Here is an 18,705-nt window from a genome sequence, read left to right as displayed (position 1 = left end):
GTAGCAACTCAAAATGGCACACAAACATTGAGAATAGCAAGCCAGATGCTGGGAGAGGAAGAACCAGAGGTGAGTAGGGGGTGAGAAAAGATTTCCTCTCCTCCTGAGTTTCCATGGGTCCCATTTGAATACTGCAGTCTTACCTGATATACTCTCTCTTAAACTTTATTTTAAATGACCTGTTGCAGTAAATGCCCCCCACCAACCCATATTTCAGACTGGGTCAGACCATTATTTTCTTTACAGACCTCACCCCCTCAATAAGGACAGTACAGTGGTTGTTCAAATCAGTTTAATAAATGGACCATACAACGTTCAGATTCAAAATTAAAAAAAAACCCAACAAGACAAAACCCCATCCGATCGAGTGCCCTGTGAACATTCTCTATTTACAGTTCAACCCTTCCTTGTAACAGCTTAAAAAAAAACAGTTTTGAACACAAACCAGAGTTCCCATTAGTTTAAAACTTTCACAATTATTTTGAAGTGCAAAGTTACGTGCACACGTGAGATACAGATTTCACTTTTATTGCTGTTTTGTGTTGCTCCTGTTTCTCCCCAGACAGAATCGACACGTTTGCACCGTACTGGCAAAATGCTTTTGAAGTTTTAAATCAGAGAAAGACAAAGATTTGTTTAAAACCATGCATGGTTTTAAGTTTTTAGGCTTTCCAAGAACATCAGCTTGGCATGGACAGTAGTTGCTTTGTTGGTCCCAAAAGGGTAAGATACAGAACAGGCATGGTGACTTTTTACTTTAGTTGCAAAGGAAGTTCTGCAAGTTTTAGAGCTATACAGAACTCTTCAAAAGGCAGAGGAGAGCAGTATCTCAAAATTTAAATAAGCTGGTTCCATGTGAATATATGTAAAAAACACACATAAATATGAGTATATGCATGTGTCCCCAGTTTGTGCTCTGTATAGCCTAATACTAGTTCTGTTCTACCCGCATAACTCAAAAACCTTGCATTTACCAAATGAAAAAGGTAACCACTTTTGCTGCTGTTCTGCATCGTATCAGTAACATTCTGGTATGTCCTTAGACATTAAGGATCAGGAGGATCCAAAACTGAGAGCCGTATGCCCAAGCGAGCTTCATGATTGATTTTTCCTTGGGAAAATAGCCTCCATGCTTGCATGATAAACAGCTTTTGAAAGTGAGGGGAGTTTCAAAAAGTATGTGACAAGGCATCAGGAACCCTGCTGTACAAAACCCACACTTCAATGAGCAGGTGCAAATCCCTTGTACAAGCCTGTGCCATTTGGTAGATCTTGGCCTAGTATTTGTGCTGTTCCTCCAGTGCTTCCGAGGAACATGTTTCATCCCTTCGCAAGTCTTCCATCACCCACTCTTATTTGTCTGAACAGAAGCATTACCTGAAACTAGCAGCAGTGCAGGTTAAAAAAAAAACACCCTTTTTTAAAAGCAAGCCAACAGCAATTTACATAATGATGCTACCCATCCCCTGAAATGTGGGACTTCGTAACTTTTCCAGCCACAAAAGGAACAGAGGCACAGCAACAAGTTACAGTCTAAGGTGCAAGGTGAAAAACGCTCCAAATGGGATCCCAGAGGATCTCAAGATTACATATGTAGCCTGGCAACACCCTGAAGTGAACTATCAGTTGCAAAAAGAAGGGGGGGGGGAAATCCTACACTCTGTGCTTTCTCCAGCTTTTTAAGAAGACAGAACATAGTTTGTCAAAGGTAAGCAGGAACAAAACAAGAGAGCTTCCATTATACAGAACATGCAGGTAGCGCTAACCACTTAATTGTTAACATCTAAGAAGAGGGGGGGGGGGGGAGAGACATAAAACGCCAAGCCCAGAAACTTTGTTTCATAGAGGGTGCAGCAATGACATCATTTACGGCACTTAGTGAAAAACTCCGCATGCACCAGGTGAGGAGCGGAAGGAGAGAAAAGAGGCAGGATTATGGGCGGAAAGTGTTTTGCCAGTTCTATTCCCCCCAGCAGTTTGCTTCATGCCAACACCCCTCCCATTCAAAGCAGCTACTTAACACTGGAGTGCAAAAATCTGGGGAAAGTCCATTGATGATCATTCTCAAGTCCTGGAGGATGTGTGATTTTTGCTTTCTTTCTTTCAAAGCAATTTTTACAAAGCCACAAGCTTCTTGTCACTTTTTTCTTTTTCCATTCTGCAATGCACTAGTCATTTTTGTTGAAAATGCTTCAGAAACTCAGATGAAATGTTTAAATTAATACCCTTTTTTCATCTGCCCCAATACAACAGCAGAGAATTTCAGTTGCAACACTGGCGACTACACTGAGAATCCCAGTCCCAGTAGATAGGGAGACAAGTCCAAGAAGAGATGCCAAGGAAATGAAAACGTTACTTCAATTTCTTTTGGAACCTTGTCACAGAATGTTGACTTTTTCATTCTGACATGTTGGCTGCCGCTACACTTGTGCCAAATGCAAAATAAATCCTAGTCGTTTGGGATACGAAGCAGCCAAGTGAAACAAAAAAAATTAAATTAAATCCAAAGAACCACACAAATAATTTGGTGTCCCCAGCAGGGTGTTGGTCTTGTGCTTAAAAAAAACCCCAAAAACAACTCACTCCACTCTCTCCAATGCTGCACAAATTAACCATTGTAAAAAAAAAAAAAAAAACTGGAGAGGAGTTTGCAACATGGAAATCTGACCATCAAAGCCAGAAATCCCACTGGGTTCACACATCTAAAAAAGTTCTTTGGATCCTGACTAGAGTGTGAACGATAATGCCCAACTCAGAGCTCCTTTCTGAGTGGCCTTGGCCAGATGCCCAGTTTTGTTTGCATAGCATTTTGGGGAGTTTAACATTCTGTTCCAAAGGGGCACACGGTACAGAGTAGGAAGGCAAGGAGGAAGAGAAAAAAGAATGGGAGATCTGAATCAATGTCGCCATTGCAGCACTGGTCAGTGTTGTTCCCATGAGCTGCAAAGCATGCACTTCAAGGGGATGTGCTTACAGGAGAATGGCACCAAATTTAATTTAATTGTTTGTTTTCTCAAAGGCTCACTTTGGCAGGCTCAGGGAGGGGGGGGAATAACAATTCCAAAAGGACAGTCATATACAAGCCCTCTTAACTACCCGGGTATGGCCATGCCCATTTTTAATGCAAATGGCAACTACCTACCCATTATGTATCACCTAGCATAACCTTCTACCTTGCATTTGCAGGATACTTGGTAGCTGCAACACTGTGGGGAGAAGAGATTTTCTTGCTGGACACAAATCAAGAACCACTGAGACAAAAGTGCATGTTGATGTTCTGACATCAGAGGAGCCCATGAGTTTCTTTCTCCAATTGCAAGGGCAGAAGTGAAATCCCAGTCCCCCTGGTCCACATAAAACCAAATAGCAAAAACTAAAGTAGCAGAAGTTATCATGATTATATGCTGGATCTACTAAAAAGGGTGGTAGGTGAAAAATGCCCCTCAAGGATTTTTCAGGACAGAAAAGTAAGACTGAGCCCTCTTAAGAACTCTGGATTGTTTGCAGTGCAATTCATGGAACAGAAAATCCACTCCATCCTCAGTGTGAACGCTCCAAAGTCCTCAACCGTTGAGAAAAATGAATTGGATCTGAGTGAATTTTGGCAACAGACTCCACAATGTATAAAAATAATACTCAATGATAAAAAAATTCATTGGTACAGAAAAAATCAGGTCAGCAACTGATAACGGAGCTTCTATTTATGCCAGTGGGGGTATATAAGTATTTCCTCCCTCTCTCTCTCACACACACACACACATACACACATCCCATTTGTCAGAAATGCAGGTTTTTTTAAATAAAAGATGAAAATCCATCCAAGAAATATGCCAGAAAAAACACATAGCAACAGGCAACAAGAAAAATAGATTTATCAGCAGCTCTCTAAATTTGTTTGTGTAATGTTAAAAAGTGCACAGAATTTTGACCCCATGGTGAGGTTGTGAGCTAATATGGAACTGCAAGCTTTGTGAATATTTAAAAACAAGAACTCCGGACACCTTCAAGATAGAAATGTGGACCGCCACTAAGACAAGAGTATTGTTGGGTATAATTCTCACTTTTTCCCTTGAAAGGTGACCAAATGTCAACATTTTTGCAGCATAGCAGTAAGGCACTCGGCCCACAGTTAAGCATGTGACCGTTGCATCAAAACGGGGCAGCGGCTGACCCACGTCAACAGACGGAAGACAGTTTCCTTTTCTTTTTCAGCTTAGCAGTAGTTAAGTGCTGGGGGTGCCTTACGTTAATTATATATAAAGGGAAAAAATTAACTTTACTTCAAGAGGGAGAGCTAAGCGTTAAAACTCTTCTATAAACTACTGGATTTTCTTCTTAACCAATTAAAGCATCTTGGTATCCTAAAATATTAGTTTTTATAAATCTAGTCATCTGTTTTAAGGCTCTAAAAATCCCTTCCCCTCCCACCCAAAACAACAACACACGCACACGCACACACACAAAACCTTACCAGCGTTTGATTTGGCATTGGAGGACCAAAACAGCTATTTCACAGTCAAAAGTCTAATATTGCTTTCCCCCCACCCCAACCCCCTGCAAAGAAAACCTGCTTTTCTTCTGACAGGAAGAAAGATCCCTTCCTCGGATCAAATACTTTTTTGTTTTTGTTTGGTCAGGTAATTGGAAAGCCTGAAAAACAAAGTCTCTTGTAATACTACAAAGGTGTGTCCATCCGGTTTAAGTGGCTCTCCCGCATTTGCCCCGGAGGTTGCTGGTCTTTTTGCCTCCAACACCACTGCACGCCCTGCAGTGATTTCTCATTGGATGCTCACAAGGTGCTCCCAATGCTTCCTTTTATATTTTTGTATGGCTCCTACAAATCTGAAAGCTTTCTGGAGTGAGGTAAAAAAAGTTAGGCTTTCAAGCAAAGTACATGGTACGTAAAGTGTCCTGGTGAACTTGCACAGCCTTGGCAAGGGCCTGAGGGTCTCGGCCGTTGCTCTGGCCAGATATGTGGCTGCCTTCTCCGCTGGGAAGGAAGGAATAAAGGAAAGAAAGAATTAATTTTTAGCAATATATAACATGTTATGGTGTCATCAAGGGGGAGAAAATATCTAAAGGCAGAAAAGCAGCATCTTGGAGAGAAAAGCTCGAGTTGGAACTTCTCTTCCCATCTCCTGTGCTCTTTTCTACAGAGTTTTATTATTTTTCTTAAAGTGGGAGAATATATGGTCATTGCAGTTCCTCAACCCCATCACCACCTCTACTTTCAAGTGGTCCAGTGCAGCAAGTTTTACCAGTCGATGAGTTTTTTGCACTGTGAGCTACAAGAACACTGGCACTTTGCCAGCTCGTGAGCCCAAACAAATCCTGCTGCCAACTGCATTTCTGCATGATTCACTGCACAGGACATGCCTGTTTCCATTGCACAGAGCATGCCTGTGACTCACACACCAACATAACTTTTATGATTGCTAGAACACATCAATTCAGCAGTTTTTCCCCCCAGTGCATAAAACTTTTGGAGCGTACCTCCAATTTTAATTCAGGAGGGAATATCCCTCATGTATCAGATGTCTAGATAACATATCTTCCACACAACGTAAGGTACATCCAGAAAGGAAGAATCTCATCATTACCCATATATGCACTATGAAACAGCAGGTGCCCTGTTCTGCAGGGGATTAAGGTATAGCTCTTGCCGTGCCTCACATACCTACACTACCTGAAGCACAAGAATTCCAGGGATACTATGTACCCCCCCGCAAACATCAAGACACCACCACAACCACCACCACCCATTCCACCATGTTTCCATCACTCCAAGGGTGATGGGAAAATTCAGTTGCAAATAAGAACAGTGGAAGGAATGCAGACTATCAACTCACCTATCATGCTCTTTGTCTACGAGGTGGTATCGCGCCCGAAATGCCACCAAGCGGGCGTAATATGCTGGTGCTGGGATGGAAACAGAGCGGGTGCAGCGGACATAAGTGTGGCAGAGCTGGTAGGTGAGGATTTGAAGCTCATCTGCTGTAAACCGGTTGTCATCCCAAAGGACATAGTAATGGGAAGGTCTGCTCGTACCCTGGGCAGGAAGTACTGGAATTAAATTCCTCTCTGGAATCAAAAGGGATGAAGACACCTCCCTGGGGCCATAGCTTAATTGTAAAGTGCATTCAGGAGGGAAGTCCCTTAGTTATCAGAGAACCTCTCCTCTTTGCACACCTCCCACCACCACCACAAAAGGTGGCATCCTAGAAGTTTCTAGGTTCAGACTCATCCCCATCATCTCCAAGAATCTGACATGCAAAATTAACAATAATGACATGCAAAATTAACAATAATGAACTAGGTGTTCTAGTGGACCAGTGTTCTGACTCAGTGCAGGGAGCTTCAGATACAATCAGGGTAGCAAGCAAGCCAGGAAGGAAGATTATTAATATACTACAGATAAGAGATGGACAAAATTCTTGTTATGGTGCCAAGTATATTTCCCTGTTTTCTGTATTGTGATAATGCATAAGGACTCAGGAAGAAATTCACTGCGAAATTTCTCACTGCATCTAAAGCAGGCTCCATTCCAATCAAGTTTTGCATGTTGAGAGTTGTGGCAGTCATTATCAGGAGGATCTGTAAGGCACTGCTGTTTCAAAGGGCTTTTTGTTAATTACTAAGGGCTGTAAGTTTTGTTTTGCTGTTCAAAGATGCTGAATATCTCTTTTCTGAGAGGGGAATTTTTTGTGGTTATTTAGTTTTTTATTAGGGTCTGTAAATTGGATTTTAGTTGTTTAAAAATATTTAAATAATTATTTGTTTCAGTTTCTCTTATATAATTATTGGCTTTCTCTTAGATGCCAGAACTATACAAATGTTTTGAATTGAAAATAAATAAATAAAATACACTGACTGCACTAGCAAACGGTAAAGATTTGTGGAAATTCAACATGTGACTCTTCTGTATATATCAGATTTGCATGCACTATTAGTAAACACCTCGGAACAGCATATTTGTATATGCAAAACTTCTGTGGAGGACCTTTTCCATTATGTTACAGTTTGCCCACTGTATTTAGAACAGACTGAAATAACAGATCAATTGTATATGGCTTCTGATATAGATAATATTTCTGTTGTCAGATATTGACTCTACGGTCTCTTATAAGGCAGCACCCAGGTAGACAGTAAAATGATGTTGTTAATTGGACAATTGGAGCCTGACTATGGAATCACAGTATGTAACTAAGACTGTAAATAATCTAAATTTGAATGTGTTAATTTTAGAGTCTTTGACTGCTTTTAACTTGTAAGTTGCTGTAATCAGGCCTTGGATTCAGTGGGAGCTCACAGGAGCACAGCTCTTGAACCTTTCTGAGAGTTCCACCTCCTCCTTCTGAGAGTTCCACCTCCTTGTCCATTGAATAGTATTGCAGCTGCATAACAATCCCTGGATGAGCTCCACCAACTATTTTTCTACAAAATGACCCCTGGCTGTAATTGTAATACGCAGTAAATTTTACTGCTACTAGTAGTAAATGTGGTATACCTTTAACTGTTGTGTGTGTGTATCTCTCTTTGTGTAAAATGCCATCAAGCACAGCAGACTTATGGCAACCCTGAGGGGTTTCCAAGACAAGAGAAAAGCAAAGGTGATTTTTCCATTGCCTGCCTCTGAGTAGCAACCCTGGACTTTCTTGGTGGTCTCTCACACCCACATATCAACCAGAGCCAACTCTGCTTCGCTTCCAGGATCTGATGAGACTGGGCTAGCCTTGACCATCCAGGTTAGGGCTAATAGTGACCTATTTAAAATTACTTTAAAAACAGCTGCTGCTACTCCCTTGAGCCTACAAAGCACAGATGACTCTAGGGGAGTCTACAGATTAGGGTGATGTTGATTAACGTCAGCTTTCTCCAGTGCACTTTTCACCAGGAAGGGAATAGAAGTGATTAAATCAAAATGCATGTTTCTGGGGCTTTAGCTAACTCCCAGGCATGCCCTTAAGCCATGGTACCTGAATGCCAGCGTGACTGCAAAGATAGAAGTCAAACTCGAAGGGATGAGTGATGTTTGTGTCCACTGTTGTTCCTGCTGGGATGTTCCCACTTTTGCCAATCTGTACAGGTTAACAAGAAGAAAACAAGACATAAATAAATAAAATCAAGGACCAGTCCTTAGCAACATCAGAAGCTTGGGATACATTGGATCCTGCAGAGTAGAAGTTCTGTCTACACGTTTTCCATCAAATTGTCTCTTCAATGTCCCAGACAAGCTGCATGCAGAACACAGTACTATTAGCTTCAAATTATCTTAAACTTGTTGATGTGATCCTGGGATTAACCACCCTTTAGGTCACTTCAAGTGCTTAGACAGTCACTGTGTGAATTGGAGTTGGAAGAGAAGGGAAGGGAAGGAACCCGACTCACTGATCTTCAAGCAGGAGACCACAGAAAAGTTTCTCAGGGCTCTCCTCTCCTCTCCGATATGGAGAGGGTGTGTGGAATTCCGCACTGAAGAAAGCCTATTCTCCTAACCTGATCACATGATGTGGATCAGCATAATTTACTCTTCTGCTGATCACAAGGAAAGATGATGCCTGTTCAAAGCAGGTTCCACCCTTCACACTGATCAGCTCTCACTCTTGAGGTTTCACCAGGAACACCTCAAATGTTTTCAAGCTAATCTCTGCATTCATAAGGATTAGAAACACAGGCAAGCAGAAAGCCAAGACTGAGGATCTTGAACTTGCACACCCAATTCAAATTCTGCATTTGTGCCATGCAGTTGCAAAGGCAAAGCACCTACATGGAATTTGTTCCAATGTCTCTTTTGCTTTGATTTGCAGCTTTTTTGGGGGGGGGGGGAGGGATAAATCCCTTGAGCCTTTTGCTTACAATCCCCTTCAGGCCTCTCTATTTGATCTATCATGATCATTCGGGCAAAACCAGTCCTCAGAGCAACATGTCTAGCAAGGTCTGCTTGATGAAAGACCCAATTTAAAGAACATGGCTGTTGCTGAAGCTCACCCTCTCGTTTTTATCTGCACAGAAGAGGCGAGTGTGATGCCGTTTCTGAACGACAATGTAAGTGATGCCCGGCTGATAATCCTTCTCCAGTTTGATGCAGGCATCGCGGATGGCGAGGAGTTCATAATGAAGAATCTAGGAGAAAGCAACCACAACACTTGGAAAGGAAAGAGGAAAGAACAAGGAGGAGGTCATGCCAAGACCGCTGCGTCAGAACAGGAGGACCTAATATATCACAGTTCAACTGACATCTACCCCCTTTCCCCTCAAAAGATCCCCCTGACTGTTGGAAGAGATCCCCTGATTGGCAAGCTGCAATTTCAGAAATCCAACTCTCACTGCAGGTGCCTACTGAGTTTCCAAAAGGCAAGGGTGCATGAGCCCATCCTTGGACGTTAAGATGCTGTGCTTGTCCAAAGGGCTAACACCTTGCCCACCATACTGTTTTTGCAGGAGGCCCCAGATATCTTTCCCCTCAGGAACGGCATCACTTACTCTGGAGGTAGTGCAGGTTTCTCCTGACCAGGTGGCATTGCTGGAGTAAGGTAATGGCCGAGGTCCTGCCTACCTGAGGGACCGTCTCTCCCCATACGAACCCCAGAGAGCGCTGAGGTCAGCTGGAAAGAACCAGCTGAATATCCCTGGGCCAAGGAGGCCAGATTGAAGACCACCCGGGATCGGGCCTTCTCCATTGTAGCCCCACTGCTGTGGAACCAACTCCCGGAGGAGGTACGGGCCCTGCGATGTTTAGACCAATTCCGCAGGGACTGTAAGACCTACCTCTTCAAAATGGCCTTCACCTAATGCTGAGTCATTATTTTAGTCACTGAATTTACTAAAGACCTAAGTTATAGCACCACAATGTTAATTTTAATGTAAGTTGTTGATGTTTTAATGCTGATTTTATAATTGTGATTGTACTTATTATGTATGGTTTTATTGTATATTGTATTATTATGTTGTGAGCCGCCCTGAGCCTGCCCTGGCGGGGAGGGAGGGATATAAATAAAAAGTATTATTATTATTATTAAGGTATCAGAGCCACAAGAGGAAAGAAACACTATGGCTGTCATGACTCACTGCAGCTCACTCAGTGATTCATATTCAGAATTCCTAAAGGAGGAGCCCAAGGTCAGCGACTCTGAAGGACTAGAGGGACCAGGAAAGGACCAGTGCTGCAGAATCACTTGCAGATGACGTCACCTCAACACCAGAGGCTGTCTTGGCAGAGCCTACAAGGGAAACCTCTCCATCAGCCCCAGAGATAGTCTTCAGGCATCTGCCCTGCAGGACTTGAGCCTAGCCCTGTAGACTCCCAGGACTCTCTTCCAGTCTGCAGGGATGCTGGTGGGCCCAGGCCAAAGTAACACAAAGGAGGTTGCACACAACACCAGGGTATAACAGTGCACTGAGGGTGAGTCCCTGCAGGAGCCAGGTCACTGTGCAGAGCCACCGCAGGAACTCTAGCACCTGTCAGCTGAACTCAATTATATCCCATGATGACTTAAGCTGGAGCCTGGAAAGACACTCTTCCTGGATCATCCACTTCGCAAGACCACAACCACTGCCTGTCTGCTACTGTGCTCCAGACCATGACAGCTCCGGAAGCCTAGATCCTGCTCAGTGACCACCTGCAGGGTAAGTCCTGATTCTTAAGGAGACCAGTCAAAGCCTACGGTGGACAACAGTGGACATTTCCCCATCATAAAACAGTTGAGAGCGACACGTGCCTCAGTGAGATGAAGTTTGCCTACCAGAGCATCAAGTGACTTGTGGGTGGTCAACCAACCTAGAAGAACATCTTATGATTCAGTCAGAAGCACCGCACAAGCAGCAAGAGGGCAGGCCTTGGAAATCACCGGGGACAAGGTTGAATAAGGGGAATTCCTATGCTAAGAAGTGCCTTGGCAGTGGTTCCCTGCCTTAAGCCCACTGCACCTGTCTCAGCCTTCTCATTACCAGGCCCTGAGTCAGGAAAGAGGCAAGGCTTGTAAGCAAAGCCAGCCATCTTTGAGGTAAATTCTTGCTCTCTCCCCTCTTGGATTGGCTTCCTTGCCATCAAGAGGGGCAAGGGCCCATCCAATGGTGATTCTTTCTTGCCAAATACAACTGGAAACTTGTAATGCCTTAAAGTGATTTGCCACAGGTAGAGACTCACAGCATTGGAATCAAAACAGGGTTTTTTTAAAATGGAAAACGTTTGGCTCTCTGCCTCACAGATATTGGTTCGAGTTTCAGCCGCATGTACCTGAAAGAAAGTCAGCTTTACAGACAGGATTCACTTAATCTTTTCTTGTGTTTTGGTTTGTATTATAGTACATAAAAATTGCCAATTTAAAAAACAAAAAACAAAGATACCCTTGTCAACCTTACTCTCCCTACTCAGTCCTACCTAAGGATTTTCGTTTGCTCATTCACATGCTTTTTGCAAAACTTAAGCCATTTTCTTCCTAATCAGCCGCTTTCTTATTAATGAAGCAGATTACAATTAAACAGAACACACAATGACCTGGAAAGACTACTGGAAAAACAATACAAAAAAGCCCAATGAAACGAGCAGCCAAGCAAGCTAACAGCCGCTATCCACAACAGAACCTAAGTTTTCAATTAAAAGCCCTCCTAAATGAACTCTGATTCTATGCCATCCATGAAAGAGCAGAAAGGGTTTCCACAATGCCAGTGCCACCTCAAGAGTAATCTACAAATGGGCAAAAGCCAATTTCACATATTTGCACCAGGGGATATATACCAAGCCCTGGTCACAGGACAGTAACTGCTATACAGGTACATCCTGGAACAGGAGGTCATGAAAGTGCTTTCTGTATTGATGTGCCAGATGGCCTCTCCAGTCTTTTACAGGGATATGCAAGCACTAATCACTCACTGCTTCAATAGCCTCACAGTCCCACTGGCCATAGCTTCTACAAACCCTTTCTCCATTAACACAACGGAGTCCAGAGCCTTCTGCTGCAGCAACCTTTGTGTGTTGTTGACACTACGGAGAAGAGGGCAGCTGCTCACCTGTGGAAGCTGTCCCTCTGGCACTCCATCGCGATAGAAGATGATGCGGGTGGGCTTGAAGCGTGTGGATTTGTAAAACTGGATGAGGAGCTCTCTCACCATGTATGACAAGTCCTCAATGATTTCCTGGCGGGGTCGCTGCACCCGCACTGTTGCACAGTATCGGCTGGGATGGGCATCCATGCTGCCCACCACCTGTAGGAAACAAAGAGCAAACATATGAAACTGTCATCTGAATCACCGGCATTATGGCTAAGGCAAGGAGAAACAGGTATTAAAAAATTACACAAAACACTACCATTTTCACCAACTGAATGCAGCGTAGGTTAAAATGTATTATGTCGTACATTCATGGCATTTCTAGGAGAACTATGCATTTGAATGTTTTTAAAGGACGGATGATTATTTGAAAACTGCAATATGATCCTAGAGAACATCAATAGAAACCATACCCTGATTGCCCAGGCTAGCCTCCTCTCATCACAGCTCGGAAGCTGGATGGGAGACCACCAAGGAAGTCCAAGGTTGCTATGCAGAGACAAACCACCTCTGCTCAATTTTTGCCGTGACAACCCTACAGGGTTGCCACAAGATACTTTTCACCGCCACTAAAAACAGTGCAATATATCCAACAAAAAGCATGCGACAAAAAACTGCTTCAAAGTTTTCAACAGGACAAAAAGGAAAAAATGCCAGGTGATAGACAGCTGATCTATTTATACCAAGTCCCTACATGTTTCGCCCTGCAGGCTTTGTTGGGGGAAATCTTCTATAAAAGCATAATTATTTATTTAATACACGTAATAGAAATACCCCTTGATGAAAGTTACTCCACTGTTATTAAAAATAGTATTTAAATTGACAGGATCAAAAGTAATTTCCAAAAATAGATAAAATACTGATCAATATACCATCATGTCCAATGTACAGTTTACTGATCTCATATATTGATCTCATATTTTTGGAAATTAATTTTGATCCTACCTTTTTAATACTATTTTAAATAACTTTGGAGTAACTTTTTATCAAGGGGTCTTTCTCTACTTGTGATAAATATATAAACATGTTTTTATAGATTCCCCTTACGAAGCCAGCACGGCAAAACATGTAGGGACTTTGTACAACAATAAAAAAGTCATCTATCTCCTGGCATTCTTTCCATTTTTGTTCAGTTGGCACATTGCTGGGTACAAGTCAGTTTTTCTTTACCCTCAAATTTTCAGACACTGAAACAACAACCTTTTATAAACAGTGCCCTCCCAAATAGTTCCATTTTACATATGCTGCAGAACAAGAAGAGTGTGAGAGCCTTTCTGACCTCTTTTAGGCAGGCCATTCCATCAGATGGGAGACAAATCAGAGAACCTTCTTGCAGGGCGGCACCTTCAGGAGATCTTGCACAGATTATGTTAATAGTACACAGAGGGTTTTTAAAAATCCTAATCTGAAGGATTATATTTTTTAACCTTGACCATACTGAGAGGCAGTGCAAAGCTGGACAAAGCATGGACCAAGGTTCAAACCCACCTATGAAGTTCTCCATCTAGCTTGAGCCAGTCAATCCCTCCCATACTAACCTACCTCACAGGACCTGTTGTGAAGATAAAATGGGACATCCACCTGTGCTACCTTGAGCTCCATGGAAGAAGTATTGGATACAAGGAAGAGGTATTCCCACATGGACGTGCTCTGCACTATACCAAACACACATAAATTTGAGTTGCTGAAACTGGGATTCAGAAAATACCAAATCACATTTATGCATGCATGTTTTTGTAATCCATCAAGTATATGCAACAGGAAGCAGACCCAAGGTGATTTAAGCAGGTCTGTTAATTAAAGACCATCCTGCAATACTACCCAACCCTTCCTTCATAGAGAAAATGATCAAACAGAAGATATTCCTGCAAATATTTAATAAGCTACATGCTACAGAAAATCCTTCAATAGTTTACTATAATAATTACCTTGCCTGCTATACATGCACACAAATTTAAAACCAATACAAAAAATAGAAATCTATACCATTCCTTCCTCACCATTATCACTTTGTTCATGCTTGGCGGATCAAGTGTGACAAAAAAAGCCCAATGCTTTTGATCAGCAGATGTGGAAGACAAATTATATCTATGTTGGACCAAAAAGATCCAAAAAACCAAGAACACAATCCATATTAATACCTTCTGTTAGGGACCAGCACAATGACACATATTGGTATACAGACTTTTGAGTTCCCTAGAACTCTTCATCAGGCTAAATGTAAAACATGTGGCCGTTCTAGGGAAACTTGAAAGCTTATTAGCACCAGCCCAAAGCCAATGTTATTTGGCACTGGGCTGGTCCTAATAAAAGGTATTACACAGATTGCGTTCTTGGCTCTTTAGATCAGGAAGAAACAGGCAGCGGGGTTTTTTTTCCAGCCGCCATTGCTGTGTTCCCTTGGGAGGGGGCAGCATTAGATAGCATGGGGCTATGTAGCTAGAGCGGCTGCAATGCAGCATGTGGTGAGGCAGGCTGGGTAGCATAAAGAGCAATGATGTGGGAGAAGGCTGGGGAGGCAGGCTGGCTCTAAAACAATCCTAAGGACAGGAAAAAGGGATGGCAGGGGAAAAAAAGACTAAGAAGGAAGGAGGGAAAAACTGCTTAGAGAACTGGATGGAGTGAATAGGGCCAAGTGCCCTCCCCCCTTTTCTCTGGAATGTCATGGGATTATGTGCATGTGTGTTCACATGCAAATACAACCATAAATCAAACACATCAACTGCCAACATTCTGCATTCCACAGGATGGAGTAAGATGGTTTGCACTTTGTGATACAGCTGAAGCAGAAAAGCCTACTTCTTTCCACTACCATCCTGGGATGGCCAGAGGCTAGTTCCCCACCCAATACAGAAGGTGTCCTTACCAAATGTCTCCATTCATTCTTGCAGAAGAAGCAGGGCACCACAGCTTAGATCCTACACAGCTCAAATGAAGTCATGCTAGAGTGAAGTGACTTCTGTATCTCTCCCCTCTCATGGCAGGTCAGTGGACCCCAAAGGGACACCATGGGAAGCTAACTGGGAACTGCAGAATGTGTGAGTGGTGGTGGGGTAGAATAAGGAAACTCTGCCTCCTGTCTTCCACAGATAGAAAATCTTTCCATCAGAAGAACTGCTGCTGCATGGACAAAAGAGCATCTTTGGATTTCAAGCCTGTATCTGGGAATAAGGTAGGAGAAAAAGAAGATCTGATTCCTACCCCTAACTCTGAATGGCTCTGCCCTATAAATGATTCTTGTCCTATAAACAACATGGCCTGGGTATGTTTGCAAGCACCTATAGCATCCCATGCCTTGTTATACCCAAGCCCTCCCTCTGCAAATAGGCATCTCATTCATACACCAGAAAGCCAGCCCGAGTTCCATCAGTCTCACCTTACACATTTAATGTACCAGGATGCACAGATAGGGCAGAGGGAGTTCTTGTGGAGCCACTTCCAGGTTTTGGTAGGCCCTAGACAGAGAGTTCCGAGGCCTTCCTTCCCCCACCATCAGACCCCCTGTTTACACTCTCCCTCCCAACTGCATGCCCCTCATCCACCTGTACATCCTTTCCCTGCCAACTTGAAATTCCCTCCACCGCCCATGCTCACAGGTGCCTGACTGCCTTCAGCTCTTTCCCCAGTGGCAATGGCACAGTAGTGTGTGCAGCTGAGAGAATGGGTTGCTAGCAAGAGTTTACACCAAAGGATCAATAGCAGTGGGCCCTGGCAACTGCACAACTTCAGGGTATGCTGACACTGGCCTTGTTTCATGGTTCCCGCAGAGATCTATGGTTAGTTAAGACTGCACACGTGCACACACACACACAAACCCTGACCTCCCTCATATCACCAGGGCAAATGTTCAGGTTCCTAAGTGCACAGCCGACCTTCATTCATTTGGTGAGGAAGTGAATGGCTTGGGGATGAAGTCAGGGAGGGGGCACAAAACCAACCTTTAGCCATTTATAGTAGATGTAATGGAGAAAGTATGCATTTGTACATACAGCTCAAAGATGTTTGCATCTGCTCCCTTGTAAAATTTAATTGCATAAAAATTACCATGTAGTGGTTTTCTACATACCACATAAAGCGCGTAGACGTGACAAGAGACCAGGCACCAAAACCCACTCAGCAACTGCTCTGTGCCAACTCACAGTGGACTTCTTTATAAGGTGATGCATTTTAAGACCAGCCAATTTATGTGCCGGAGACTTGAGTGTTCCTATGCTCGCATAGCTCACTGGCGCCACCTACTTTACATGAATTGCTAAACCACAAAGAACTGTGGCCTAAATGCGCACATTCCTAGCTGTGTGCTCCCTGTCCCGGAAAGAATCTGGGCTTAGAGAGGCTTTGCAAATTACAGTTTGGAAGGAGGGGGAAAGACAACAGCATCGCCCTGTTAACTAAACCAGCATCTATTGTCAAAAGCTCATACTGGGAAAAAGCTCTTTCGTCACACTAAAGAAAACTGACTTACGAAGGGAGAAGGAACAAATGCAGCCTCCCAGAACAAAGTCCTTCAACAACTAAATCTCAGTTCTGCCAGTGGTCATTCCTCTTGGCCTACATCACTCCCCTCACCCCACTTTCTCCCTCCCATCTTCTTTTAACTTTGTTCTCCTCCTCTTCCACTCAGTGTTTCATTCTTCCTTGGTTTCCCATGTTGCTTTGCTCTATGCCTCCCCCACTACTATATGTCCTTTTGTGCCCTACTGAAATAAAAGTTCCACTGTGTTTTCCTCAAGCCTGTTTCTAGAGGCATTTTCCACTGAAAACCTGCTACGCAATCTGAAGATGGTATTCACTTACTCTGAAACTGTGCTGTACAGATACTGCAAGTTTTGGAAGAGCAGACTGGTGCATATCATGGCAGGGAGGTTGCATAGTGAGAGAACAAGACTGCTGAGTTGTACCTGGTGGCAAAAACTGACCTTGACTTTACCCTTCACAGGACACTGCAAAGTTAGAATCATTCAGCTGGAAGGGACCTCCAGAGTTATCTAGTCCAACCCCCTGAACAATGCAGGAAATTTACAAATACCTCTCCCCATACACACCCAATGACACCTACTCCACACCCAGAAGATGGCAAAAAAACCAAAAACACAAAAACCTCCAGTATCCCTGGAAAATGGCCTGGAGAAAAATTGCTGCCTGACCCTAAAGTGGTGAACAGCATTTCCCCGGGCATATAAGAAGGGGCCATGAAAACTAAATACTGAAGCAACTATTCCTATCAGATGGCCACTTGCCTATTTGAAAACCTCCAAAGCCTGAGAGCCCACCACCTCCCAAGGAAACTTGTTCTACCGAGGAACTGTTCTGTCAGGAAGTTCTTCTTAATGTTTAGTCAAAAAATCTTCTGATTCAATTTCAACCCACTGATTCTGGTCCGGCCTTCTGAGGCAGCAGAAAATAACTTTGCAACATCCTCTATATGACAGCCCTTCAAGTACTTGAAGATGGTTATCATGTCACCTCTCCGTTGTCTCCTCTCCAGGCTAAACATACCCAACTCTTTCAACCTTTCCTCATAGGACTTGGTCTCCAGACCCCTCACCATTTTTGTTGCCCTCCTGTGAACACGCTCCAGCTGGCCTGTATCCTTCTTAAATTGTGGTGCCCAAAACTGAACACAATGCTGTAGGTGAGATCTAACCATGGCTCACTGAAAGGCCTGCTTTAAGGAGTGTTACTAGGCACATTAAAAATGTTATTAAAAAACATTATTAGGCACATTAAAAAATTCAGCTTCCTGGAAAGCACAAGAAGCAGAGTGGATCAGCGTCACCTTCGCAGATCATCCAGACAAAGCACGAATGGGGAAAGGGAGAGAAGAAAATACAGATCACCAGAACTAGATGACCAAATCCAACAAGTATAGAATGAAGACAAGCTGGGCATCCTACTCACAATTTCCCATATACTGCCCTCCACCGCTCCCAAAGGGATTAAATATCCAGTCGCCAACCTTCCAGTCCAATCCCTTCCTTCCTACACAGCTGCTTTTCCACTTTGGGCAAACCCCACACCCATTCATAACAGATCCTAGCACAGACTCCCTCACCTGCCTGCCCTCTCAGAGCAGGAACAGACCCATTCTTTCTCTCTAGTGTCAAGTCTGTCTGTAACTCTGGCTCAGTCAGAGAGCATTCTGGGTAGAACTAAAGTGTATTCAAATGCTGCTAGCTTGTACCTTCCCTACCCCCCTCCTTTAGTGAGTGTCCTTGTTTTGAAATGGAAAGATGTGAAAGTCTTATCTGCGCCTTCTCAGGCTCGGCTCACAGAAGGGAGTCGGAGTCTACTACAATCAAGGCCACTCATGCCTGAGAACGAATTGGTAACATCAATGTGTGAATGTGCCCTGCATAATCCTCCCCCCTTAGGAATCCCTTTGAAGTGCCCCATATATGCCATGCATTTACAGGTTATTCTTTAGTCTTTCAATGTTGGCCTAGCCTCAAGTAACAGTATCAATAAAGTAGTTTCTTTGTATCAACGACTGTCACTGAATCTGCCGACTTGACATCTAGTCAGCCTCCCATGTGACTCTTGTGGCTTTGGTCACTCCTTCCCTCTCTAGGCCTGGGCTGCATCAAAGCAACGAAAAATCCAGTCCAATGAAATAGATTCCATAAACCCCTCAAAACCCACTGGGGAAGGTGGAGA

At 43.5% G+C, this 18,705-nt stretch overlaps 1 protein-coding gene across 3 annotated transcripts in view; it reads right to left on the bottom strand.

The window, feature by feature from the left end:
* Window positions 1-278: 278 nt before the first annotated feature.
* The window catches only part of LOC132586540 (protein argonaute-1), an 84,523-nt gene continuing 66,096 nt past the window's right edge, over window positions 279-18,705 (bottom strand). For 2 of the 3 annotated variants that reach the window (XM_060258665.1, XM_060258669.1), the window contains 5 exons: window positions 12,010-12,204; window positions 8,989-9,123; window positions 7,977-8,078; window positions 5,850-6,049; window positions 279-4,990 (listed from right to left, as the gene is read on the bottom strand). In XM_060258665.1, the coding sequence (XP_060114648.1) occupies window positions 4,882-4,990; window positions 5,850-6,049; window positions 7,977-8,078; window positions 8,989-9,123; window positions 12,010-12,204 (741 nt within the window). In that variant the 3' untranslated portion in view covers window positions 279-4,881. The remainder of the gene's footprint in view (window positions 4,991-5,849; window positions 6,050-7,976; window positions 8,079-8,988; window positions 9,124-12,009; window positions 12,205-18,705) is intronic. The other variant, XM_060258666.1, reaches the window with a different exon arrangement.

This window comes from Heteronotia binoei, chromosome 17 (assembly GCF_032191835.1).
Source record: "Heteronotia binoei isolate CCM8104 ecotype False Entrance Well chromosome 17, APGP_CSIRO_Hbin_v1, whole genome shotgun sequence".
Classification (NCBI taxonomy): domain Eukaryota; kingdom Metazoa; phylum Chordata; class Lepidosauria; order Squamata; family Gekkonidae; genus Heteronotia; species Heteronotia binoei.
The sequence above is the reverse complement of the archived record's forward strand: the minus strand, read 5'-3'. Positions and strand labels throughout refer to the sequence as shown.